Raw genomic sequence first — 26,222 nt, 5'->3', positions numbered from 1 at the left:
GGGCGCTGCCCCCTGTCACACTGCTCCAGGGGCCAGGAGGCCTCGTAGCCCCACTGATCCCAGTGCTAGGAGGCCTCGCTGCTCCGCTGATCCCGGTGCTGGGAGGCCTCGCTGCTCTGTTAATCCCGGTGCTGGGAGGCCTAGAAACTCCGCTTGACACAGGGGCAGTGAGGCCTCACTGCTCAGCTGATCCCGGTGCTAAGAAGCCTCGCTGCTCTGCTGATCCCGGTGCTGGGAGGCATATTACCCTTTTACTATATAGGATAGAGGCCTGGTGCACAGGTGGGGGCCGGCTGGTTTGCCCTGAAGGGTGTCCTGGATCAGGGTGGGGGTCCCGCTTGGGTGCCTGGCCAGCCTGGGTGAGGGGATGATGGCTGTTTGCAGCTGGTCACACCCCCTTCAGGGTGGGGGTCCCCACTGGGGTGCCTGGCCAGTCTGGGTGAGGGGCTGAGGGCCGTTTTCAGGCTGGCGGGTGACTGAAGCTCCCAACCTCTCCTTTTCTCTTTTTTTTATTTTTTTATTCTGGGATTTATTTTCCATCTATAGCTGTCACTGAAGCTGAGAGCCGACTTTAGCTCTGAGGCCAGCTCCAGCTTGAGGCCTCGGCTGCTGAAAGCAGGGATCTGGGTTTGTTTGGGTTCTCTAATTGTAACACTGTTTCAGTCCTGCTCGCTCCAGCTCTGACGGCTGAAGGCAGGTTTCTGGGTTTTGTTTAGCTTCTATATTTGCAACAATGTTTCTTAGAGAGCAAGCTCAGAGGCTGGCAAGGCAGGCGGGGAACCTTGGCTTCCTCCATCACTGGAGCAAGCAAGCCGCCTGTTCACTTCAGCTGCCTGGCAGCCGGCTGCCATCTTGGTTGGCAGTTAATTTGCATATCACCCTGATTAGCCAATGGGAAGGGTAGCGAAGTTACGGTTAATTACCATGTTTCTCTTTTACTAGATAGGATTGCATATCGCCTTTTGAAAGTGTGAAAGATTTAATAATAGTAAAATAAGATTTGTATTACAAAACCTTTCTTAATCAGCTATTCTATTATTTCATAGCATTGATTTCAGGAGACTGTTTCCATATTTTCATCATAAATCTCTGACTTGGTTTCTTTTTCATTTCAAACTATCTCATGCCCTCCTTTTCTTTTAGGATTTCACTGTACTTCCTGTGAAGTACATGCTGAAATACATGTACATGCTGAAATACATGTTCCTGAAACATTATTGTGAACAATTTGTTACTATTAGTAGGAGTACCCTTGAAAGTGTTGGAATCATTTTGCTGCAGGAATTCTTTGTTGGTTTTCAGCCATTCCTTGGTGGCAGTGGTGTAAAACTGTAGATGAACATTTTTTCTATACATATATATGAATAGCTTGATTTTTCTTCTTCCTTATCAACAGGCAAGTGAAAGACCAGAATAAGAAGGTAGCAAATCTGAAGCACAAGGAACAGGTGGAAAAGAAGAAGAGTGCGCAGATGCTAGAGGAGGCTCGGCGAAGGGAGGACAGTCTCAACGACAGCTCTGCACAACTCCAGGTGAGAACACAGGAGAATCTGCAAGGCTCTGGTGAAGAGACTTGATTCAGAATTGCATGTTGTTTTTCTCTTCATCTCTATTCCCTCTTTTTCCTCTTTTTAACCCTGCTTACTGCCTTCCTCTCAGACCAACTGCTTAGCAATAAAGGAATGGCTTTAAATAGAAAAGGCAAGTTTTATTCCACAGCTTTGTGCCGATACCTCAGCATAGGAGAAAGTTCATCTTGCTTCCAGTTAATCGCACTTAATTGGTAAGTTTTATTTCAATTTAATAAATGGGTATTGTTGAGCTTTAGGGTGGTCACTTTAACTATTTTGCATTTTTCTTTATTAAAGTGCAATGCTGGTCTTGGTTTGTGTCTATATTTTTAACTTCCTTCTTCTTCCATTCTTCCTTTCTCCCCACCTTCCAGTCCTATTTTTCCCTCCCTCTTTATTTCCTTCCTTTTTAAAAATTCAGAGAGCATATTTTACAGTCATGCAAGATGTATAAACTATACTTTTTTACCCCAATGGAATGATAATTATGTGTGAACCTTAATTATTTGCAGATTAAGTTAAACCAGGTTCAAAAACAATAGTAGCAGTGACCATATGATAAGTGTCAGTTATGTACCCAGTCCTTGAAACTAGGCCCTGAGCATTCACTCTGTCTAACCTTCACAGAGATCCAGTATGCCTGCGATTTTGCGCACATTTTACAGATGAGGAAATGGACTCAGGAAATCAGTTTACTTAACTCATGTACGCACACAGCTGAATGGCTCTGTCATGATTCTGAGACTTCCTGGATCTCTAGCCTGTCTGAATGAAGATTTACATTTTAGAGAAGAATACCGTAAACTTGTTAGAAACTTATTGCTGAGACTGTTAAGCCACAGCCAGATTTTTTTCTGTCATTGTAACTCCTAATTGGGTAGGATAGAGTGTTTAGGTCACAATTGCATAATTGTGAAATCTTTACTGGAGAGATTTGGAGGAGTTATTATCTAGTATATAGAAGCCATTTTTAGGCTTTTAACACTACGGTGTCGGGTGAATTTCCCGCCAAAATATAAGATGGCGCGGGCAATTATTTAGGTTTCCCGCGCAAAATCAGGGATTTTTATGATACCTATTACCCCAATGGGTATGAAACGGTTCGCATACGCAGGTAGGTATCTTTGTGAACGGCAAACAAACAAATATTTGGTAATACGCAGTTACAATCGGCCCGAGTTTACACGTTTCCCGCACTCCACCGCAAATCTATATGAACCGAGTTAAGACGGCTCCCGCGGAGTACGCGCAATTCACGCGAGCCGACTTAACTCGTTTCCCGCACTCCAAGTGTTAACATTTTCATTTCAGACATTAAATCTGACTTAATACCTATTTTCATTTCATCTATATATATAAAAGCCTAAGTAACTGGTCAACTGGTTGGCCAGTCGCTATGAGGTGCAGTGACCACAAGGGGGCAGATGCTCAATGCAGGAACTGCCCCCTGGTGGTCAGTGCGCTCCCATAGTGGGTGCGCCGCTCAGCTGACCAGGATGAGCTGACTGGGATGAGCAGGGCCCGGGATGAGCGGGAGTGGCTCCTCCCCAGCCACCGGCTGCTTTGCTCACTACTACGTCCTTCAGGGGATGTTGGATGCCTGTTTCAGCTCGATCCCCGCAGGCCATGCCAAGGGACCCCACCGACTGGGCCCTTTTGTTTTATATAACTTTTACTGATTATAAAACTTATATACCTTATAGAAACAGTATAAATTTCCTCAAATGCACTGACTTTTGAAAAAAAGCAGCATGCCAATTTTCCTTGTCTTTGCTAACAATAATTGAAACTGTCAATTTTCTCTTCTTTCTCCTATGTGTGTGTGTGTGTGTGTGTGTGTGTGTGTGTGTGTGTGTATGTATGTATGCATTACCTTCTTTATGTTTTATGAAATTGTTTAATAATTATTCTGTTTCTGGTGTTTCAATTTAATCTTTTTTGAACTCAGATCACATTGGTTTTTGTTGTTGTTTGTTTTTTAATACTCACTCAAGGATATTTTTCCACTGATTTGAGGGAGAGTAGAAGAGAGAGGGAAACACAGAGAGAAATATCGGTGTGAGAGAAACACATCAATTGGTTGCCTCCGGTACGAGCCCTGACCATGGCCCAGGGTTGGAAGGAGCCTGCAACAAGGTATGTGCCCTTGACAGAATTGAACCTGGGACCTTCGGTCTGCAGGCTGACACTCTATTCACTGAGCCAAACTGGCTAGGGCACACATTGTTCTTTTTAATTATAGAAAATATTTTATGATAAGACTAGTGGCCTGGTGCACAAAATTCGTGCATGGGGGGGGGTGTCCCTCAGTCTGGCTGCACCCTCACCAGTCCGGGACCCCTCGGGGGATGTCCAACTGCTGGTATAGGCCCAATTCCTGTGGGCCTAAACCACTCTGCCTGCCGGCCTGATCACCCGCAACTGCCCCCCCCCTTCCGGCCTGATCACCTCCAACTGTCCCCCCCCCCCCCCCGGCCTGCTCACCCCCAACTGCCCCCCCCCCCCCCCCCCGCTGGCCTGCTCTCCCCCAACTGCCCCCTCTGCTGTCCTGATCACCCCCAAAAGCCCCCCCTGCCAGCCTGCTCGCCCCCAACTGCCCACAGGTACTCTTGCAGGTAGCAGGTGCTGATTAGGGAAGGAGGGCATGATTGTTTCCTGGGACTGTAGTTATGGAAGCTTTGCAGAGGGTTCTGCAGGCCTCGGAGGGGCGGGCTCTGGCCAGCAGCCCTGTAGCTCTGGTCATCCCTGGAGGCGCTGGTGGGGGGGCAGGGAGTTAGGGGGGGTGCTAGGGGGACAGCGAGGCTGAAGGGGGAGTAACTGTCAAACCTTCCTGCTTGGCGCCATTCTTTAAATTGTATGTGGCTGTTTCGCAGGTGTACCTGTTCAGGGCGGGGCTCCAATCTCCTGGACTGGGATGGGGGCAGGGCCAGGGTAGAGCCTGGCGGGCTAGGAGTGCGGGTTTAGCCGCACCCCCAGTGAGGTTCAGGGCTCTTCAGCTGTGGAGACGGCGCTGCTGCTGGGGGCGGGGGGGGGGGGTGGTGGAGAGGGCCTGGACCCACCGGGGTCTGGAGTTGTAGGGAGGAGAGGCGTGCCCGGCCCCAGCAGGGGGGGCCCGGCAGTGGCGGCCACGGGCCCCGGGTGCCTCGGGGGCACTGACGGGTGGTCATTGGCGTGCTATCCTTGTGGGCGCCCCTGACGGGGTGGCGGGGGAAAGAGATTGGGAATCGGAAGTGTGGGCTGCAGCTACCCTGAGGCTGGGTCTTCTCCCTGTCTGGTCAGCCTTCCTGTCCCCCCGGGGGTGCAGGGGCTGGGGTATGGTGTCCATCCATTCCCCTAGGGGTGTGGGGGCTGGGGTAGGGTGTCCGTGCAGGGGGATTGAAGAGCTCCCCGTGGATGCTTCCTCTTCCTTCTTTGCAGTCTAGGCTCCTGTCAGGCGCTCTCCTCAGGCCTTGGAGGGGCGGGCTCTGGCCAGCAGCCCTGTAGTGCTGGTTGTCCCTGGAGGCACTGGCAGGGGGTAGGGAGTTAGGGGGGGCACTAAGGGGGTGGCGAGGCCGAAGGGGGAGTAACTGTCAAACCTTCCCGCTTGGTGCCATTCTTTAAATTGTATGTGGCTGTTTCGCAGCTGTACCTGCTCAGGGTGGGGCTCCAATATCCTGGAGTGGGGTAGGGGCTGGGCCAGGGAGGAGCCAGGCGGGCTAGGAGGGTGGGTTTAGCCGAACCCCCAGGAAGGTTCGGTGCACTTCAGCTGTGGAGACAGCGCTGCAGCTGTGGGCGGGGGAGGAGGGGAAGGGAAGGGTCTGACCCTGGGGCGGGGGCCACTCAGGCCTGCCTCCACCTGGGTCTGGAGTTGTAGGGAGGAGAGGTGTGCCTGGCCCCAGTGAACTTGGCTCTGGCCGCCCACCCCCTGCTGTGCACACATCAATATGCAAATAGGTCCCCCCTCCCCTGGCTGCCTGCCCCCTTCTGCGCTCACATCAATATGCAAATTGGTCATTACGGGGACACTGTCACGGATAAATTAGCATATTCCCTCTTTATTATATAGGATAAGCCCTTCTTTATATTTGCCCCTTACCTGTTTTATTTGTCTTGTTTCTCCCTCCCATTTAATGTTTTCCACTCCCCATCTGCCTTTGTAAACCCAAAGGTGCCCTTTTGGTCTTCTATAAGTTGTTGCAAGAACAACAAAAGTGCTTTCATATGCAGTTTCTTATTTCCTCCTTTTATAATCCAAGAGAAAAGTGATCATAGTACTTATTTATATACTAGGGGCCCGGTGCACAAAATTCGTGCACTGGGGGGGGGGGGGGGGGGTGTCCCTCAGCCCAGCCTGCGCCCTCTCACATACTGGGAGCCCTCAGGTGTCGACCCCCATCACCCTCCGATCGCCTGATCGGCCCCTTGCCCAGGCCTGACGCCTCCGCCAGAGGTGTCAGGCTTGGACAGGGGACCCCCATCTCCCCCCGATCACTGGCTCTGACCCCCGCCCAGGCCTGATGCCTCTGGCCCAGGAATCATGCCTGGGCCGGGGACCCCCATCTCCCTCTGATCGCTTGCTCCACCCCCCGCCCAAGCCTGACGCCTCTGACCCAGGCTTCAGGCCTGGGCAAGTGGACCCTCATATCCCCCCAATCTCCGGCTCCGCCCCCCACCCAGGCCTGATGCCTCTGGCCCAGGCATCAGGCCTGGGCAGGGGACCCCCAGCCCCCTCCGATTGCTGGCTCCGCCCCCCGCCCAGGCCTGATGCCTCGGCCAGAGGAGTTGACCCTCATCATCCTCTGATCGCCGATCACCGGATCGGCCCCTTGCCCAGGCCTGAGGCCTCCGGCAGGGGTGTCAGGCCTGGGCAGGGGACCCCCAGCTCCCACCATTCCCGGCTCCGCCCCTGCTACCCACGATCTCTGGCACCGCCCCTGCCAAGACCTAAGGCCTCTGATGGAGGCATTAGTCCTGGGCAGGAGACCCCCAGCTCCCCGCGATCTCCCGCTCTGCCCCTGCCTAGACCTAATGCCTCTGGCTAAGGCATTAGGCCTGGGCAGGGGTCCCCCAGCTGCTCACGATTGCTGACTCCGCCCCTGCCCATGCCTAACGCCTCTGGCCGAGGCCTTAGGCCTGGGCAGGGGACCCCCAGCTCCCCGAGGTTGCAGGCTCCGCCCCTGCTTAGACCTAACACCTCTGGCCAAGGCGTTAGGCCTGGGCAGGGGACCCCCAGCTCCCTGCGGTTGCAGGCTCCGCCTCTGCCCAGGCCTAACGCCTCTGGCTAAGGCATTAGGCCTGGGCAGGGGACCCCCAGCTGCCCAGGATCACTGATTCCGCCCCTGCTCCCTGCGATGGCTGGTTCCGCCTCTGCCCAGGCCTAACGCCTCTGGCCAAGGCATTAGGTCTGTGTAGGGGACCCCCAGCTCCCCACGATTGCAGGCTCCACCCCTGCCCAGGCCTAACGTCTTTGGCCAAGGCTTTAGGCCTGGGCAAGGGATCCCTAGCTCCCCGGACTGCCGGCTCCGTCCCTGCCCAGCTCCCATTGCTGGCTCCACCCCTGCTTCCTCTATCACTGGCCGGGGCGGCAAAGGCGCCTGGTTCTCTGATCACAGCTGGCTCTTAGCTACCCCCTGCGTTTCCAATCACCATCAGTGGCAGGGGGCTTCTTCAGTCCTTTCCCTTTCGCCTCCCAGCATTGTGCCTACATATGCAAATTAGCCGCCATCTTTGTTGGCAGTTAACCGCCATATTGGCTGGCAGTTAATTTGCATATCGCCCTGATTAGCCAATGGGAAGGGTAGCGGTTGTATGCTAATTACCATGTTTCTCTTTTATTAGATAGGATTACATTTAGAGGAAACGAATTTAGAGTGGATGAATGACTTTTCCAAGGTGATTCAGTATGTGATAGATTTTAAAATTAAGGTAATGAAAAGTGATAGCTGATGGCCATATGCAAGACACATGTATATAATTCATTCAAATATAGAGAAAAGAGCACTGGGCTACAAATAGGATACTTTGGATCTGTTCTCAGTTCTTTTACTAGATAGCTCTGCTACTTATTTCTTAACTGCCTTATTGCAAATGACAGCCCAGCAGAAGTGATTATCCTCAGCATCCAGGTTGTGACCTATAAATATGATTCCTTGCTAAAAGTTGCCAGCAATTCTTGGAGAAATGACTAATAGTAGAATTCATGGGGGAGTAGAATAGTAGAAAACCAGTTGATTGAGGATTTATATTTTAAAAAGTTTTTACTTCTGATTTTTTTGTTTGTGTTTTCAATTTCTGAATATACATTTGGGTCCACCTGTTTGATGTTTTCATGAAATAGGAGAAGTAAAAGTAAGGAATTATTTTAGTATTTTAATATTTCCAACATAGCATTATAATTCTAGGATTAAAATACATTTTTATGTCAAAAAGAAATAATTTATAATTAATGTTTTGAACTTTGATGAGTATGAATATTTAATATTTATCAGATACCACCAAAGATTAATTCTGTTTATCATGTTAACACATAGTGTGTTTTCTTTTGTTTGTCAAGGTTAAAACTTGAAGGTTCATTTCCACCTTTTGCTATTCAATGACTGCCAGTTATGGTGGTAAGAACATTGCTGGCTTCAGTTGGGTAGAAGTTTCAGCTTGCCACAAAGTAGTAGTACCATTTTTTTTCTTACTTTATTATAAAAAAATAAATTATATTTTAAAAAATAAATAACACACACAATGTAAATAATAAAGTATTATAAAGTGATAATCTCAAGGATATTAATGGCATCCCAGAAATCATACATATATATTCCTTCCCAATCATTATTTCTTCCATTCCTTTAGAGAAAATCATTATTGTGACTTTTGTTGTTCTTTGCTTTTCTTTATGACCTGTGTATCCTATATAATAAAGAGGCAATATGCAAATTAACCCTCACAAGATGGCTGCCTACCACCAGGCCAGCAGGGGGGTTAGTGAGGGACAACCAAATGACTGAACAAGCAGCATGCGTGGGGCATCCAGGCCAGCGGGGGTGGGCAGTTAGGGGCAACCAGGCCAGTAGATGGGCAGTTGGGAGTGACCAGGCTGACAGAGGGGGGCAGTTGGGGGTGACCAGGTAGGCAGGGGGGGAAGTTGTGGACGACCAGGCTGGCAGAGTGACAGTTGGGGGCAATTAGGCTGGCAGGGCAGGGCAGTGAGGGGAAACTAGGCTGGGGGGGGGGGGCGGTTGGGGGTGACCAGGCTGGCAGGTGGGGGCAGTTAGGGGCGACCAGATCGGCCAAGGGGGGCAGTTGAGGTTGACTAGGCCGGCAGGGGGTCAGGAAGGGGTGACCAGGCCGGTGGGGTGGCAGTTAGGGGCAACCAGGCTTGCAGGGGGGCATTTAGGGGTGGTCAGGCAGGCAGGCAGGTGGGCAGTTAGGAGCCAGCGGTTCAGGATTGTGAGAGCGATGTCTGACTGCCGGTTTAGGCCCAATCCTCAGGATCGAGCCTAAACCGGCAGTCGGACATCCCCCAAGGGGTCCCGGATTGGAGAGGTTGCAGGCTGGGCTGCCCCGGGCACAAATTTCATGCCCCGGGCCGCTAGTATATAAATAAAAAGTATAGGTTAGTATTGCATGTTTTTATTTTTATAAATGGATTCATTGTATTTATTCTTTTGTGACTTCTTTTGTTCAACATCATGTGTGGGATTTATTTATGATAGTTGCACTTAGCATTTGTCCTTTTATTATCCTTGCTTACTGTGTTTTTTAAATTCAAAATCCCATATTTTATCTTGAAATTGCTCTGAAAAAGAAAACTATTTCTTTCCAATTTTCCATTTTTTGAATACTTTAATGGAACTAAAACTATTCCTTTTGGCAGAAAGTGAGTTTGGATATAAATTACTTTGCTCTTTGTTCTTGGCTCAACATATTAAAAGTATTCTGAAGAGATTAAACAGATTCCTTACAAATGAAATGAAAATGATACCCCTAAATGCACTGGATCTAGCGCTCCCACAGATTCTAAACACTGCTTTTGTTTATCCTGGCCTTAATGTCTTTAAGATATCACATTACCACTAAGTTGTATCCTCTTTGTACCTTTGTGTTTTGGACAATTACTATGATCTTTATTACCTAGGCTCAACATTTTTTGGTTTTAGAAGCTGTTTTACTCTCTTAAAAATGATTAAAGTCCCAAATGTAATTTTTATGTTGCTTATAATTGTATATATGCCGTTACTTACTGACCCAGCTGTCCAACATCTAGATGTATCTGACATACACAAACATTTTTAAAAATATATTTTTTATTGATTTCAGAGAGGAAGGGACAGGGAGAGAGACAGAGAGAGAGATAGAAACGTCAGTGATGAGAGAGAATCATTGATTGGCTGCCTCTTATACTATCCCCACTGCGGATCGAGCCCAAAACCCGGGCATGTGCCCTGACCAGGAATCAAACTGTGACTTCCTTGTTCTTAGGTCGACACTGAACCACTGAGCCATGCTGGTCAAGCTATACACAAGAATTTTTGGAATATTGTTGGTAATTGCAGAATATTGATGACAACCTAATTGCCCAAAGGTAGGAGGGTGCTTAAATCCACTATGACACATCCACACATTGAAGACTGCCAGCTTTAAAAAGAATGAGGGCACCAACCGAGTGGCTCAGTTGGTTGGAGTGTTGTCCTATACACCAGAAGGTTGCAGGTTTGGTTCCAGATCAGGGCACATACCTAAGTTGCAGGTTTGATCCCCCGTTGGGTTGTGTGTGTGTGTGTGTGTGTGTGGCGGGGGGGGGGGGGCGGGGGGCAATTGACTGATCTCTCTCTCTCTCTCTCTCTCCTTCTCTCTTTCTCTCTCCCCACAACCCCCTTCCCTTCCTGCCTCTCTCAAATCAATAAAAACATATCCTGAGGTAAGGATTATAAAAAAAAAAAAGGAAGAAGAATGAGGAAAGTCTCTAATGAACTGATAAGGAGTGATTTCTAGGACATTCTGTCAAGTGGGAGAGGGCACAAAAGACTATTTATAATATGCTACCCTTGGTATAAGAAAGTAAAGACATATGATCTTACTTTCAAAAGAAAACGAAGGATAGACTAGAAACTAAAAAACAACAACAATTATCTGTGGGAGTGGTTGGGAGAGGAGTGGAAAGAAGGGGGATCCAGATTTTGGTTTCTATATACCTTTCTCCACTAAAATGATCCAAGATTTCTTGGAAAAGTGGTTGGTTCCAGGGCTGGGGCAGGGAAGATTTGGGGTCTTATAATGTCTTATTAGGTATATATGTGACTATTTTAAGACTTGATTATACAATGTTTTTTTTTTTTAAAGTGTTTCTAGCATGGTCCATATATACTCATATTTAAACTATTTTATAATTCCAGTTGATAGTCATGGATATAGGACATGAATATTAAAAACAATGAGACACATATTGGTTTTTCTGTGTGTTTTTTGTGTGTGTTTTTTTAAAAATTATAGTGACTCTTCAGTTGATGTGCTGCATTTAGTTTTGCCAAACTTTGCTTCCCTTACTCAGGAATTTCAGAATGAAAATTTACCATTTGCAACATTATGGATAGACCTAAAGGTATTATGCTAAGTGAAATAAGTCAGTCAAAGAAAGACAAATACCATATGATTTCACTTATATGTGGAATCTAGACTAGTGGTTGTCAGAGGGACGAGGGTTAGGGGACTGGGTGAAAAAGGTGAAGGAATCAAGAAGTACAGATTGGTAGTTACAAAAAAGTTATAGGGATGTAAAGTACAGCATAGGCCAGTGATGGCGAACCTATGACATTTTTTTGGTTGATTTTTCTTTGTTAAATGGCATTTAAATATATAAAGTAAATATCAGAAATATAAGTCTTTGTTTTACTATGGTTGCAATTATCAAAAAAATTTCTATATGTGACATGGCACCAGAGTTAAGTTAGGGTTTTTCAAAATGCTGACATGCCGAGCTCAAAAGGTTTGCCATCACTGGCATAGGCAATATAGTCAATAATATTGTAATAACTGTGTATGATGCTGGGTGGGTACTGGAAATATGGGAGGGAATACTTTGTAAAGTTTATGATTACCTAACCACCATATTTTACACCTGAAACTACTACAAAATAATACTGAATGCAAATTATAATTGAAAAATAAAATTAAAACAAAATTTAGCTCTGTATAATTAAATTCAGTTTTGAGTTTCTGTGGATACAGAGACAAAGAAATGTTTTCTCCCCTTTCTATAAACATTAAATATGCTCGTTATAACCTTTTTTGTGTATGTATATGGCAAAAGTTGTGTTATAGTGCAATTGATAGAGTAATTGCTTCTATGAAGTACTGAAATTAGGTAAATCCCAGCAACAAGAGCCTCTCAAATAATTCTGTGGAAACATGATTGTAGTTGATTTGACTGATGCTTATCTAGGGATTAGAAAATCTCTCATTGAAAGCCTACTCATCTTTTAAGGTTCAGATCAAATGCTCTTTCCTTTGTGAAGCCTGCTTAAATCCTCTTATTTGAAACTAGAGGCCCAGTGCACGGATTCGTCCTGCGCCCTCTCACAATCTGGGACTCCTCCGGGGATGTTGGACTGCCATTTTTGGCCCGATCTCCACAGGCCACGCCAAGGGACCCCACTGGTGCACGAATCTGTGCACCAGGCCTCTAGTATGCATATGAGATCTTTGGTTAATCTCTACCCGCCTTCCCTCCTCCTCCCTTCCCTCTGAGATTCATTAGTCTGTTCCATGTTTCCATGCCTGTGCATTGAGTGTCTGACCCCTGGTGGAGGTGCACATCATAGTGAGCAGTTGAGCGACCTTAGCATATCATTTAGCATATTACGCTTTGATTGGTTGAACAGCCGACTGGACGACCAGACACTTAGCATATTAGGCTTTTATTATATAGGATCACATCCCCTGTTGTAATTCCATTAAAGTTTATTTCTGCTTTGATTTCAGGCCTTATTTTATCTTGTATTATTTTCTAATGATTTTGTGTGTTTTCTCCCCATGTACTTGGGTTTGGGAACCATATCTTGGTACTTTGAACATAACTGGTTCTCTAGAAAAACGTTTATTGATTTTAGTTGCATTGATAGATGTCAAGAACTCTCATTCACAAACATCTTAGATTGGCCTTTGGAGTTGCCCATTTTCCAAACCCTTTAAGTACAGTTGACTTTTGAACACTGTGGGGGTTAGGGGCATTGACACTCCCACCGGTTGAAAATCCCCATAGAACTTTTGACACCCCCAAAACTTAACTGTTAATAGCCTGCTGTTCACTGGAAGCTGTACTGATAGCATAAACAGTTGATGAACACATATTTCGTATATGTATTATGTACTGTATTCTTACAATTAAATAAGCTAGAGAAAAGAAAATGTTATGAAGAAAATGAAAAGGAATAGAAAATACTGTGTTTATTGATACCATAAGTTTACATCATCTGTGCATTACGTCTCTCTGTGCATTCATGACATACCTAACTTTTTCTTAGTCTTTTTGGGCTTATTTCTAGGATGTGCAGTTCATCAGTAAGTTTCTTCAAATTGTTGCAAGTTGCCAACATCTTTTAATATATTTATTTTTAAAAATCCACATATGAGTGGACCCACACAGTTTAAATCTGTGTCATACAAGAGTCAACCAATAGCATAAACAGTGTATAACTAGCCTCCTTTTTAGGTGAGATATCCAACTAACATGGATAGTCTATTCTGGGCGAGCTGATAGTGTTGGTGTTCCTTAAATAGAGTTTATAGGTCTCCTAATTAATTTATGTTCTTCTGCTTATGCAGAATCTTTTTCCTATAGATTTCCATTTTTACTACCTAAAGATTCTGGTTTAAAATGAACCTTTCTTGATGAACTGTATCCTGTTCTTGTTACTGTCTTATCCATTGTTCCTCAGCCTATATGTTTAATTTTATTTTATTTTATAATTGCTCCTGCATGATTTAATAATTCTTCCATTCTCTTCTTGACTAGTTTATATTGGCCCTATATCAATTAAGGGCTATTTTTAAATTTTCTTTTTTTATTTTATTAAACAATGTTTTGTACAGGTAAGCTGTTCATTAACTATAGCTATAATTATTGTTATAAATAACAGAAATAAAATTTTAAAAATTAGTTACAAGTTTAGAAAAACTTTGTTTGATGTTATTACATTTAACATCCTAATATTCTCTAATATTTCATAGGTTGCCCTTCAAGGTCCTTACATATTTTAACAAAAGAAATGTCCTTTTCCCTCAGTTGGGAATATTTACCTTACATATTTTTATTCTTTAAGCAATAACACTCACTTTGTCTTTTGACAAAACTAAGTTTTAGTCACATTTTAGTAAGACAAGGTAGACTGGACTAAAAGCAGGGCTCATATTAATAGTGGTTTAGTGCTTTGTTTTTATTTATAACAAAGATAAGTATCTGAATTGAATCTTGAGGGAGTGTACTGTCAGAGAGATTAATGGCACTGCTGAAATAACACTGTGGGTCTTATGAGACCAATGATGTGAAGAATAAAGTTCAAAGAAAGTGAAAACAATAGAATAGAGATAGGGGAAGCAACTCTATGTATATGATGCAGAATTAGGAAAACATTTGTGTTTTTCTTCCAAATTTGATTTGATTTACTTTGTTTACGATTTTTTTTTTTCATTTTGGTAAGATGTTTTCTCTTTCCTTTTTGAAATGAACACTACTCATCCTTGGTCTTCACATTGGTCATGGGGATAATTATTTAAGAAAACCTTTTTAAAAATTAAGATCTTCTCACATCTTTCTAGAAATAGTACGTGATGTGTCACATGCTAGATACCTCTAAGATACCATTGCTTTTCTTTTTGTAAAAATAAATTTTAGTTTCTTCTTTTTTTTCTTTAAATATATTTTTACTAGAGGTCTGGTACACAAAATTTGTGCACGGATGGGGTTCTTAGGCCTGGCCGGTGATCAGGGCTGATCAGGGCCGGGCCAGAGAGGAGGTGACGGTTGCCGGGCTGGGTGCGGAAGGAACGGACGCCGGATGCTGATGCTGCCATCATCAGCGCCCCGCCACCGTGCAGTTCCCCTCTTCTCCCCTCCTCCTTTCCTTGCTGCCACACTGCCAACTGCAGTGGGCAGGCAGCAGGCTGATCAGGGCCTGCTGGCTGGGGGGGGGGGGGGGGGGGGGGGGCACAGGAGGTTGGCCGCTCACCCCAAGGAGGGAGCTGGCACTCGATGCCCCTGGGAAAGGGCCGTGTCCATTGTCACCCACCCCTGGTTCTCCATCCCAGCCCGGGGGCCGAGGGGAGGGACCACGGGAGGTTGGCTGGCTGGGGGAGGTTGGCTGTGGGAGAGCACTGACCACCAGGGGGCAGCTCCTGCATTGAGTATCTGTCCCCTGTTGATCAGTGCACGTCATAGCGACCAGTCATTCCGGTCATTCTGTTTGCTTAGGCTTTTATATATATAGATTGATTTCAGAGTGGAAGGGAGAGAGAGATGGAAACATTAATCATGGGCGAGAATCATTGATTGGCTGCCTCCTGCACACCCCCTACTGAGGACCGAGCCTGCAACCCAGGCATGTGCCCTTAACCAGAATCAAACCTGGGACTCTTCAGTCCACAGGCTGACACTCTATCCACTGAACCAAACCAGCCAGGACTTGGTTTCTTCTTAACAGACCTTCTCCTTGACCTATTTGAAGATTTAATCTTATATAATTTCTCCCTTTTAAATTACTTTTTTCCTTGGCCAAACAGGAATTTTCTATCTAGAATATGGGCATGGGTGGGTTTTTATGTTATTCTCAATCAGGTATTAAATGGAGTTGGGATTACACTGGGGAAGTGTACATATAAATCAGCATCTCATTTTACAACCCTGTGGGTAGTTGCTAAAATTAACTTAAAAATTGTTTTTCTGCAGGTGAAGCACCTATCCAGATTATTGTCATGTATGCAACTTTTTAAAACTTTTAGCTCAAACTATGCAACTTTTTACCATTTAGAAAAATTACTTTTAAAAACTCTGCAGTTTTGAAATATACTTTAGATACTTTTCCCTCTGGTCAAAATTCAGTTCCATTTGATAGCCAATGAAATTTATTGAAACAGTGTTAATTTATTTACTATTTTTATTTATTTTTAATCTTCACCCAAGGAGTGAGGTTATTTTTTCCATTAATTTTTAGAGAGAGTGGAAGGGAGGAAGGTGAAGGGGAGAGAGAGACACACAGGAGGTAGAGAGAGAAACATTGATGTGACAGAAACACATCAATTGGTTGACTCCCACATGCGCCCCAACTGGAGGCGGGATCAGACCTGCAACCCAGGCACGTGCCCTTGACTGGGAATCGAACCCTTGACTCTCCAGTGCACAGGCTGATGCTCTAACCATTGAGCACACTGGCCAGGGAAAAACAATGTTTATTGATAGTACTGATGTGTAGCCTGCTCAGGCATTTCCTAGAGTTAACTTTAGCCCTATTCTGTGGGAACTTTTGGCCACATCCTTTGAGCTTATTACAAAAATTCTCACCATAAAATAGTGATCAAAGTTAAAATTGGCAGTAACATTCTGTGTTCTGTAAGTACTATGTTCTCATCTCAGTGAAATGAAATGGTTTAATCCTTTTCTTTGTATTATTATGGAAACTCCTCCCTTGCATTTGGAAAGTAAAATCTCCAATAAGATTCTTATTATTTTTAAGAGAAAGCAGAAGCATATATATATATATATATATATATATATATATATATATATATCCCCTTTGCTAAGACCTTAAATGCAAATGCAAGAGTTAACCTCTCTTGGACCATATCAATTCATTATTTTAACTAAAAGATTATTTTGGGGGGTTTTGGTAAAGACTTTGAAAATGTATGCTTATTTTTTTTATAAGCATACCAACCAGAGGAGACATGTTCTAAATTAGGTAAACCTCATATCCTTGCCCAAGTTTCTGATATCCAACTATCAGAATTTTCAAGATAACCATCTGGCTAGTATATATGGAATTTTTGTACTAGGTGCTTTGTAAAAGTTATTTTTTATATAGCATCATTTTATATGTGTGTTTCCATTTCTTTAATGAAATGCATCTGCTTTTGTTTTAACTTTGATCTTTAAAATTGAGGTTATATTAGAGTTCTGCAACTGGGGGAGATATTTGAGGGATATTAAAGAGAAGAGAGAAGAAAATATTTTAATTCAAATTATTTCTTAAAACAAAAAGTATTTGATATCTAACAAAATTCTATCTCTGGCTAGGGCTAGCTTTCTTTTCTTAAAAGTGACTGCATCAGTGCATGTGGCTTCAACCCTCCCCTCCCCCCAACACACTAAACATCTGAGCAGCTGGTAATTGAATTCTGATAAGTTTAATGATTTTAATGAAATCTTCTGCATGTGTATGTATACTTGGGGGATGGGGAAGAGGGGGGAGAATAAGCATTGGGGTTGAGGGTAATAAAAAAATTACTGTCTCTTTACATTAAGGATAATGGGTAGCAGTTAAAATTAATATCTTTTAGAATATGTTGAAGTCTCTCTGGTAAGTTGTGTTTACTCCAAAGGAAGCAGCTCTTAAAATGAACCCAAATAAATGACCTCCATAACCATTGCTGAGTCACAGTTGGGAAAGAGATGAGTGAATGTGGGAAGCTATAATATTGGATAATTGATGGAATTCTATAGTGACCTTCTTTCCACTGCTGAAAAGGGAAAAGCTTAATAAGATCTGTCATTATCAAGTGATTTTTTTTATGTTACTGTATTATTGAGCCTTTTTTCTTTTAATTTTGAGGGAGATGTTTGAAGAGAACAAAAGATTAATTTTTATTTGCTGTTTTTCCTTTTGCCTTTGCATTCCTTATTGAATGTTTGATTTGAAAGAAAGGCAGTGGAGACTAGAGTCTTTCAGCTGCATCGGTATGTGGCTTAACGTTCCCAGAGCTGATGTCAAGAGGTAAAGTTCAGAGGAATGTATTAGGGGAGTAGTATTATGGGATTTGCTAAGGGGTCCAGTCTTCTTGTTCATTTGCCTGAGTTAAGTCATAGTTACAGCTGTCACAGCTTTTACCTTAATCTCATGAATATAGAAATTTTATTTAAGGATATGAGGAATTCTTTGGCAGCTTCCCAGTTTCTCTCTCTCTTGCTCTCTGCCATCCCCCCAGAACTAGTCACACAAACCTGTTTTGATCTCTACTTTGTGAATGAAGTGGTCTCATTTGACCCAGTTAATAAGTATAGTTGGCATTAATAAGTAGGTTTCCATACCTGATTCAGCGATAGGAAAACTGTCTGTGTCAGCTTTGATGAGTACAAACTTAATTTATAGCAGTTGAAGTAAAAATTTTAAGGTATTGCTTTTAAATGACTTAATTAATTAATGATTTAGATTTAGATTACTGAACTATTTATAATGGTAGAGTATGTTTCTTTGCGGTCTCCAGATACCTATTTAGTTTGTTTCTGTGACACACAGTACATATCTAAATTTGGGATTGCCTGAACTGTTTAAACAGAGTGAACTGTCCAAGTTAAGCAGGTGAATGAAATTGAAGTCTTTTTTTCTACTTAGTCTTTTCCCCCAGGCTGCCAGTTTAATACTTTGCTTTGAAGTAATGAGTGCTAGAACATTGATTAACTCCAAACAGAATAAATAGACTCATTTTTTGGCTAAATTTTTTACTTTCCCCCCTTCCCCCTTAAGAGTAGAATAAATTTTAATGAAAATTAATGAGGAAACAGGAATCTAAAGAGAGTCTTTACTCATTTGGGCCAATAAGGCTATGAATATTTTATTCTCATATTTTCTTAAAAAATGGATTGATTCCCAAAAGAAAGGAACTTCACTAAACTGTGAAGACTAAACTTATTAAAAAACTTCTATAGCTTTTTACTATAAACTTGTATAGCTTTCTAAATATTTGCCAAATAATTTTTTAGTTGAACTTTGAATATTTGGCCTTATTGAGCATATCTAGTACTGAGCTATTCATGAATTAAATTTAATGTAATTTTTACCATAATCACAGAAAACATCTCTTAATAGAACTCAAACCAATTGCAAATTTTATTCTGAATAATTCCTGAAAGAATGCATATTTTGATGAATTCATATTCAGTGATTTGCTGATCCATATCTCAATTTTGCTAAGTCTCTTTAATATTTGCCTTTTACATTTTAAGTTTGTTTGTGTTCCATCAAAATATGGTGTTATGCCCTAGCTAGTTTGGCTCAGTGGATACAGCATCAGCCTGGGAACTGAAGGGTCCCGGTTCGATTCTTGTCAAGGGCACATAACCGGGTTGCTGGCTCAATCCCCAGTAGGGGGCGTGCAGGAGGCAGCTGATCAATGATTCTCTCTCATCATTGATGTTTCCATCTCTGTCTCTCTCTCTCCTTTCCTCTCTGAAATCAATAGAATCTACACTAATAAAAGAGAAAGATGCAAATTGATCATACCTTCGTGACACCCACCAGCCAATCAGGAGTGGGTATGCAAATTAACCCAACAAAAATGGTGGGTTAATTTGCATATACAGGTGCTGAGCGGGCGGGGCGGGACGATTGCATCATCGCCATGGTGATGATGCAGGCATTCCGCACCGCCCCAGTCACTCCGGGCCTCTGGGCAGCATGGGAAGGCAGAAAGGCAGCTCTGGGCCTGAACGAAGTCAGAAAGGTGGCTCCGGGCTGGAGCAAAGGCTGAAGGCTGGAGCGAAGGGGGTGCTGGCAGCCAGGGGAAGGAAGGCCCATTCTTGCACGAATCTTCGTGCATCAGGCCTCTAGTATATAGTATATATATTTTTAAAATATGGTATCATTGGGTTCCATTTTAGTATAATCTCATAACAGCTGTGTCTTTGAGGTAAAAGTTGTTAACCTAACAGATATTTTTCTCTCAGAAACAGTTTTGATAATCACAGTTTGCTTTGATAACCCAGTTTCCTTGTACTGGAGCTTCAGACTTGAGTACTATGCTAACCAACTTCTAAGATGGCCCCAAATCGTCCTTATCTTCGGGTATTCATTCCCTTGTTAGTCCTCTCCCACATTGTGTCAGAATTAGTCTTGGTGAACAGTAGAAATGTCAGAAGTGATGGTGTGTGACTTCTGAGCTAGACCATAAAAGACGACGCTTCTGCCTTGCTTTTTTGGATCACTTGCTCTGAGGAAAGCCAGGTGACCTGTCACAAGCAGCCCTGTAGAAAGGAAGAGAAAGGCCTCTTGCCAAGAGCTATTACCAACTTGCCAACCATGTAAGTGGAAGCAGAGGATGGAATTCTGGCTGACATCTTGACTCTAACCCCAGGAGAGACCCTGGAACCAGAACTGTTTGGCTAAACTGCTTTTGAGTTTCTGACTCATAGAAACTGAGATAAAAAATGTTCACTGTTGTTTTAAGCTGCTAAGTTTTAAGTTAACTTGTTATATAACAATAAACAACTAATAAAAAAAACTTTAATATCCTAAGTATTAAAGTGATTTGCCAAATACTTGAATTTTTTTCACTTTAATTTCACAATTCAGTTTTTTCTGTTGGTAGAAGAGTAAGTGCTTTTGAATTTGTTTTATTAATGTTATCACCACAGTCATTTTCAGTGCTGAGGATTGTTAGAGCTTTTGGCAGAGTTTGCCATACGGTTTCTCACCTAGGTAACTGGTATTTGTGTGCTAATAGGTTATGAGCTAAGAAAAGTTATGAAACATGATGTGTTATAGAGACTTTTATGAATATATCTCATGTATAGAAACTATTCTTGCTCTAGAAATGTTGTCCAGTAGAAATGTCAGCACATAGATAACTTTGAATTCTTTAGTAGCTTCATAAAAAAAACTAAAAGAAAACTTATGACATTAATAATTAATAATGTATTTTTAATCTAATATGTCCAAAATGTTACCATTTCAACACACAATTAATGTGAAGCTTACTAATGAAATATTTTACTTTTTTGTTGTTGGGGCTAAGTCTTTGGAATTTAGTGTTATTTACAGTACATCTCAATTTGGATTAGCCACATTTTAAATACTCAGTAGCCACATGTGGCTAGTGGCTGTCATGTTCAATAGCACAAATAATGAATTTAGCTGAAGAAGTTTAAAAGACTTTATTCCAAGCTAGCAGCAAATCAATAATGCATATAAACTATAGGAATGGGTTTTTTACACTTATGAGATTAAGATGTGTAACATGCCATATCTTAGCTTTAATCTGTATCTACATTTGGCTCCAATAAGTCATCCTTCTATTTTCTGAATGCCTCAGAATCTTCAAACCTATGGGATATTCTATGGATAAAAGGGATTTGGGATATCAGAGGTTCTATGTAGATTTGTTTAAGATCATAGGCTCATAATGGCATGACTACCTCATGGTTTAACTTGAAGACGGCTGAATGTGGACTTTTTGGGAAAAAAAAAAAGTACAGTTTAGACTGTGAAGCACATATTCAGGCCCTGGGCTGTACGTGGTACAGAAGCACTTCCCAGGGGTTTCAGCACGAGCCCTTTACTTCCTTGAGCTTGGGCCTGAGAGCAGAATAAACCAAATCTGTTGTGTTTCACAGTTTCTGAAGTCCAATATTTTACCAACTGACATTTTGTTGGCTCACACATATTCAGAGAAGCTGTGATAACTGTCACTTCTGCTCAGAGTTCAGGCATTGAACAGATTAGAGATTTTTCTTTTCCTTCAAACCAAAATACACCATTAAGTATAGTGTAGATGAACAGTTTTGTCGCTAGAAATTTGTGCCAAACTCTGTCACCAAAATCTACTCACTACTATTTTTGTAGGTATGTTAAAAAAAAAAAATGGGACAGGAGGGACTGTTTGCATAGAAAAGGGGATGGGATAGTTTTAAAAGCTCTTAGCGTGGTGCTATGTTTCAGACATCTGCTGTTGGGATATTGAAACTTTAGGTGTCTTTAGAATCTTCAGAATAAGAGCAGAACTTACTGCAATATATTGAGTATTTATTTATTTATTTGTTTTTTAGCATATGCCCCTTGGAAACACAGTATTTATTTATGTATGTATGTATGTATTTATTTATTTAAAATCTTTATTGTTGAAGGTATTACATATGTCCCCTCTTTTCTCCCATTGATCCCTTATAGCCCGCACCCGTACCCTACTCCAGGCCTCTACCACCTATTGTCTGTGTCCATGGGTTATGCATATATATATATATTCTTTGGTTGATCTCTTCCCACCTATCCACCCCTGCCTTCCCTCTGAGATTTCACATGCTTTTGTGTCTCTGGATCTATTTTGTTCAACCATTTATTTTGTTCTTTAGATTCCATACATATGAGTGAGATTATGTGATACTTGTCTATCTCTGACTGGCTTATTTCACTTAGCATAATACTCTCCAGGTCCCTCCATGCTGTGTCAAAAAGCAAGATGTCCTTTTTTACAGCTGCATAGTATTCCATGGTATAAATGTACCACAGTTTTTTCATCCACTCATCTACTGATGGGTACTTGGGCTGTTTCCAGATCTTAGCTATTGTAAATTATGCTGCTATGAACATAGGGGTGCATACATTCTTTCTGATTGGTGTTTTGGGTCTCTTAGGACATATTCCTAGACGTGGGATCACTGGGTCCACCTATTTTTTTTTTTTCTTTTTGGTTTTCTGATTGAGTGATTTTTTTTTCTACCCTGTCTTCTAATTCACTAATCTGATCCTTGGCTTCCCCTAACTTGCTATGTATTCCTTCCACTGTGTTCTATATTAGTGCTAAGTCATTCTTCATAGTTACTATATCTTTTCTCATGCTTTTGAGCATCTTTGCCATCATTATTCTGAATTCTTTATCTCAAATTTCTTATCTCCATTTCATTTAGCTCTTCTTCTGGAAAATTTTCTTGTTTTTTCGTTTGGGGCTTATTTTATTTATTTATTTTTTGTCTCCCCATTTTGGCTGCCCGTTTGAATTTGTGTCTATATGCTAGGTAGATCTGTTACACCTTCCAATTTCTAGTGCAGGTCAGTGTCAGATGCTGTTCTTGACTGGCCTTGAGTACTCTGTTTGGAGCTATCGGCAATCCACAGAATGTGACTCCCTCTGCTGGGACTGGGTGCCTTTGGAAAAGACCAAGATGTGCACCGAGGTTTGCTTTTCCTAGGCCCGGGCCATGAATTATATCAGGCAAAGACTCAAAGCCTCCAGAGACCTGCTTCTGCCTGAGGTCTGTTTGTATTCAGTGTTGATTAGCCTCTCAACCACAGTGTCGGGTGAGAGGTTTTCAACAGGGTAGGGCAATTGCTTCTGCCTGCAGGCTGATCATTATTCTCAGTCTCTTAATGGGCCTCAGAAACTACACAGGGTGGGCAAGGGGTTTTCCAATAGGGTGGGGCAACTGCCTTTTCTCCAAAAACTGCCTGGATAGCAAAGATCTGTCTGAGAAAGATGTCCTCCACAGCATGAGGGAATGACTCAGCACAGGAAACCAGGGTGTCTGCCTTTCAAGGTCTAACCCCAGAGCCTCCAACCCTGGCTTCTGCTCACCCAACTCCAGTCCACTCTGCCCTCCCTCTGCTGGAGCCCAAGGTGATTGGCTGCACATGAAATTTTGTGTGAAGGCCCTTTTAGAGGGTGCCTGCATTTCTAGCCATCTCTCCCTGGCTATAGCAACCCTGCTGCTTTTCACAGCCAGATGTTATGTGGGCACCTTTCTCAGTTCTGGTGCTCTGGGCTTGGGAGCCCAGCTTGGGGTTTAGATGCTAGAGTTCTCAGTGGGAACCCCCCACAGTTGAGATATCCCTCCAGAACTTCAGGTGCTGTCTGTGGGAGCCCTGCCAGCCTTTTTGCACCTCCGCACTTTCTACCATTCTCTATGCAGTTTCCACTTTCCGTTCTTGGTTTTCAGTTTCTCTGCAGCTAGTCTTCAGTTGATTATTCAGGATGGCTTTTCTGTAGTTTAGTTGTAATTCCAGTTTGGTCCTGGGAGCATGTCAATGTAGCTTGCACTTATTCCATCGCCATTTTGGAATCCAGCACTTTATTCTTATTAATATTCTGGTTCTATAGGAATCTAAAGAGGAAATGCTTATAATAACCTCACGAGTTAAGTTTTTCATTCTATTTGAAAACTGCTAATTTATTCTTATTCTAAAATGTTTTGTCTTACATGATCTTTTAAAGTCCTATAGGATTTTGCTTGTCTTTCTGATTGAAATCCATAGTTACTTCCCCAAAATTTACTTTTTAAACTTGTTTAGATTATTAATGCAGTGGGTTTTGGTTGGCTAACTAAATTACTCATTCTTAGCCAGACCAGTCATTTATATCAGGGTGTGGCTTTTTACTTCCAGTTTTTTTATATAAAATTAAGAGAAAACGTGGCTTTCTTTAATTCATTAGGAAAAACTCTTTTTTCCATTTCTCTTTTTTAAAATTAGTTTGCCAAATAATTGCCTATATGAAAATATAATCTATAAGATCATGCTGTTTATTTAACTTTTTCATCTAGGCTTAACTTTTCAGGGAAAGAGAACGTTTGACATTGAGTCTTATTACTTCGCTTCATCAGAGCTGACATTAGGTCATTGTAGAGAGTAGTTCAAAAATAGCTTTGTGCTTCTACATAATTAAGCTTTTGCTACCCATGCTGCCTAGCGCAACAATTTTATTCACTCTGTTATGGAGATCAAGTCCATCAAATGTTTCTCTTGCTTAATAACTTGACCCTTTGCTCTTAATATACTTATTCCACCTCCTTTACTTCTTTCTTCTCTTGTTTTATTTTTTCCTCTCTGATGATATCGTTTTTACCTGGATTTACTTCTGAAGGGAAGAACATTTAATAAACAAATAGCCCTTGTTGATACATAGGCTCTCCTTGTGTTAACTAATTAGTCTACTTCACCGAGTCTTCCATCGTTTTCCAGGACAATCTCCGTAAGAAGGATGACAGAATTGAAGAGCTGGAAGAAGCACTAAGAGAGAGTGTACAGATAACTGCAGAGCGAGAAATGGTGCTAGCACAAGAGGAATCAGCCAGGACCAATGCTGAAAAACAGGTCTGCGATTTTATACAGTTACTGGCAATGCAGCTGGTTAAACAAAAGGTAAAACCCAAACAGTGTAGTATAGGGAAACTACACATAATGTATGTTTATATGGTTTCAAAAACACTCCTCAGTGTAAGTACTTAGTCTTAAATAAGAATTGAAATATAGCTATATAAGAATTGACTCGTTTTAATGCAGAGGTCTCTGCATTAATAATTAGGGACTGATTTCAGATACAGTTATGTAGTATATGCTCATATATCTGAAAAGATGAAATGGAACATGTCTGTTTGTTACAAGACCGGCACAATCCTGCTTTTAAATTGAATGGAAAAACACAAGCATTTCTGAGTTAAAGATGTTAATTTTAAATAGCAAATAGTTCATTTATTTTATACCTTGGCTTGTTCAAAAGGGCAGTTAAAGCTATAACAAGTTAAGATTAATAACAAGTATGAAAGATAGAGATATTGTGACACTTAAAGAGTCCCAGATCAGTGTTCTATTGAGGTGACTTGTTAAAAGTTCTGTTGCTGGTTTATATATATATAATTTTCTAGATCCTTTTTAGATCCTCACCCTTGCTTTTAACTTTTTATTGGGAAGAATAAGTAAAGAGGGAGAGGTGAATGGAAGAAATAGTTTTAACCAGTGAAGACTCTAATCTCAAGTCCCATTATGAGAGTGTGATCGGAGGTTTTGAACCTGCCTCACACAGAGACTCATGACATTTTATTTTTCAGTGATTATTTCTTTTCCATTTCTTTTTTGGAGAAATATAAATATTAAACATAAAAAGATCAAGTGAGAGGGTAACATGAATTGCGGGGGGAACCTCTTGGATCAGACTACCAATGCTCTTGTGAGTTAAGTTAGTTGTATAGCAAGGAAGAAGAGTACAATTCAAAGCAGACTTTTTGTAGTATGTACCACAAGGGAACCCTTCATAACTGTGTTAGATACAAGGATATAGTTTCTTTAGTGTCAAGTATAGAAATAGACAGACTGAAATTAGCAAAGCTGAGGGAAAATTGATCTTTTCACAGTATGTCCTGTAGTGCCTTAGTCCACTTTCCATTTGAATTATTTCCTGATGTACAGTTGAATAGAGTTTGGGTAGTGGAGTGTTTCAGAGATGGGGTGGTGATAGCCATTGTTTCAGAATGATAATGGATATTCTTTCAGCTTGATCTTACCTTTTTTACACACTTTCCTTTATTTTCAAAATGTCACCCTTTTTTTCCTCCTGTAAAGATTTCTTCCTTCTTTGGAAATCATTAGTTAGTTAAAAACCTTACATATCAGAGATCATGTAGAGGTTTTGGCCATTAATAATAGATCACGTCATTATGGGCTATAGACTACTGTTATATGTTCTTTTTAAAGCTATTGTTGTGTAAACTGGTTATAATTTTTTAGATCAATTTTTTAAATTTACATAAAGCTTGAGCAGAAAGTACAGAGTGTTGCTAGGTACTCCTTTCTTTACCTCAGTTTTTCCTATCCTTAACATCTTACATTGGTGTGGTAAATTTGCTAAATTGATGAGCCAGTATTGATACATTATTAACTAGTCCATAGTTTACATTTTGGTTCACTCTTCGAATTGTACAGTTCTGTGGGT

At 42.0% G+C, this 26,222-nt stretch overlaps 1 protein-coding gene across 6 annotated transcripts in view; it reads left to right on the top strand.

Annotated features, from left to right (window-relative positions):
- ERC1 (ELKS/RAB6-interacting/CAST family member 1) overlaps nt 1–26,222 on the top strand; it is a 503,328-nt gene that overhangs the window by 232,636 nt on the left and 244,470 nt on the right. For 5 of the 6 annotated variants that reach the window (XM_070409489.1, XM_070409487.1, XM_070409488.1 and 2 more), the window contains 2 exons: nt 1,397–1,532; nt 24,476–24,607. In XM_070409489.1, the coding sequence (XP_070265590.1) occupies nt 1,397–1,532; nt 24,476–24,607 (268 nt within the window). The remainder of the gene's footprint in view (nt 1–1,396; nt 1,533–24,475; nt 24,608–26,222) is intronic. The other variant, XM_070409492.1, reaches the window with a different exon arrangement.

Source organism: Myotis yumanensis, unplaced genomic scaffold (assembly GCF_028538775.1).
Source record: "Myotis yumanensis isolate MYYU_CA2020_CCGP unplaced genomic scaffold, mMyoYum1.0.hap1 SCAF_3, whole genome shotgun sequence".
In the NCBI taxonomy this organism is placed as follows: Eukaryota; Metazoa; Chordata; class Mammalia; order Chiroptera; family Vespertilionidae; genus Myotis; species Myotis yumanensis.
The sequence above is the reverse complement of the archived record's forward strand: the minus strand, read 5'-3'. Positions and strand labels throughout refer to the sequence as shown.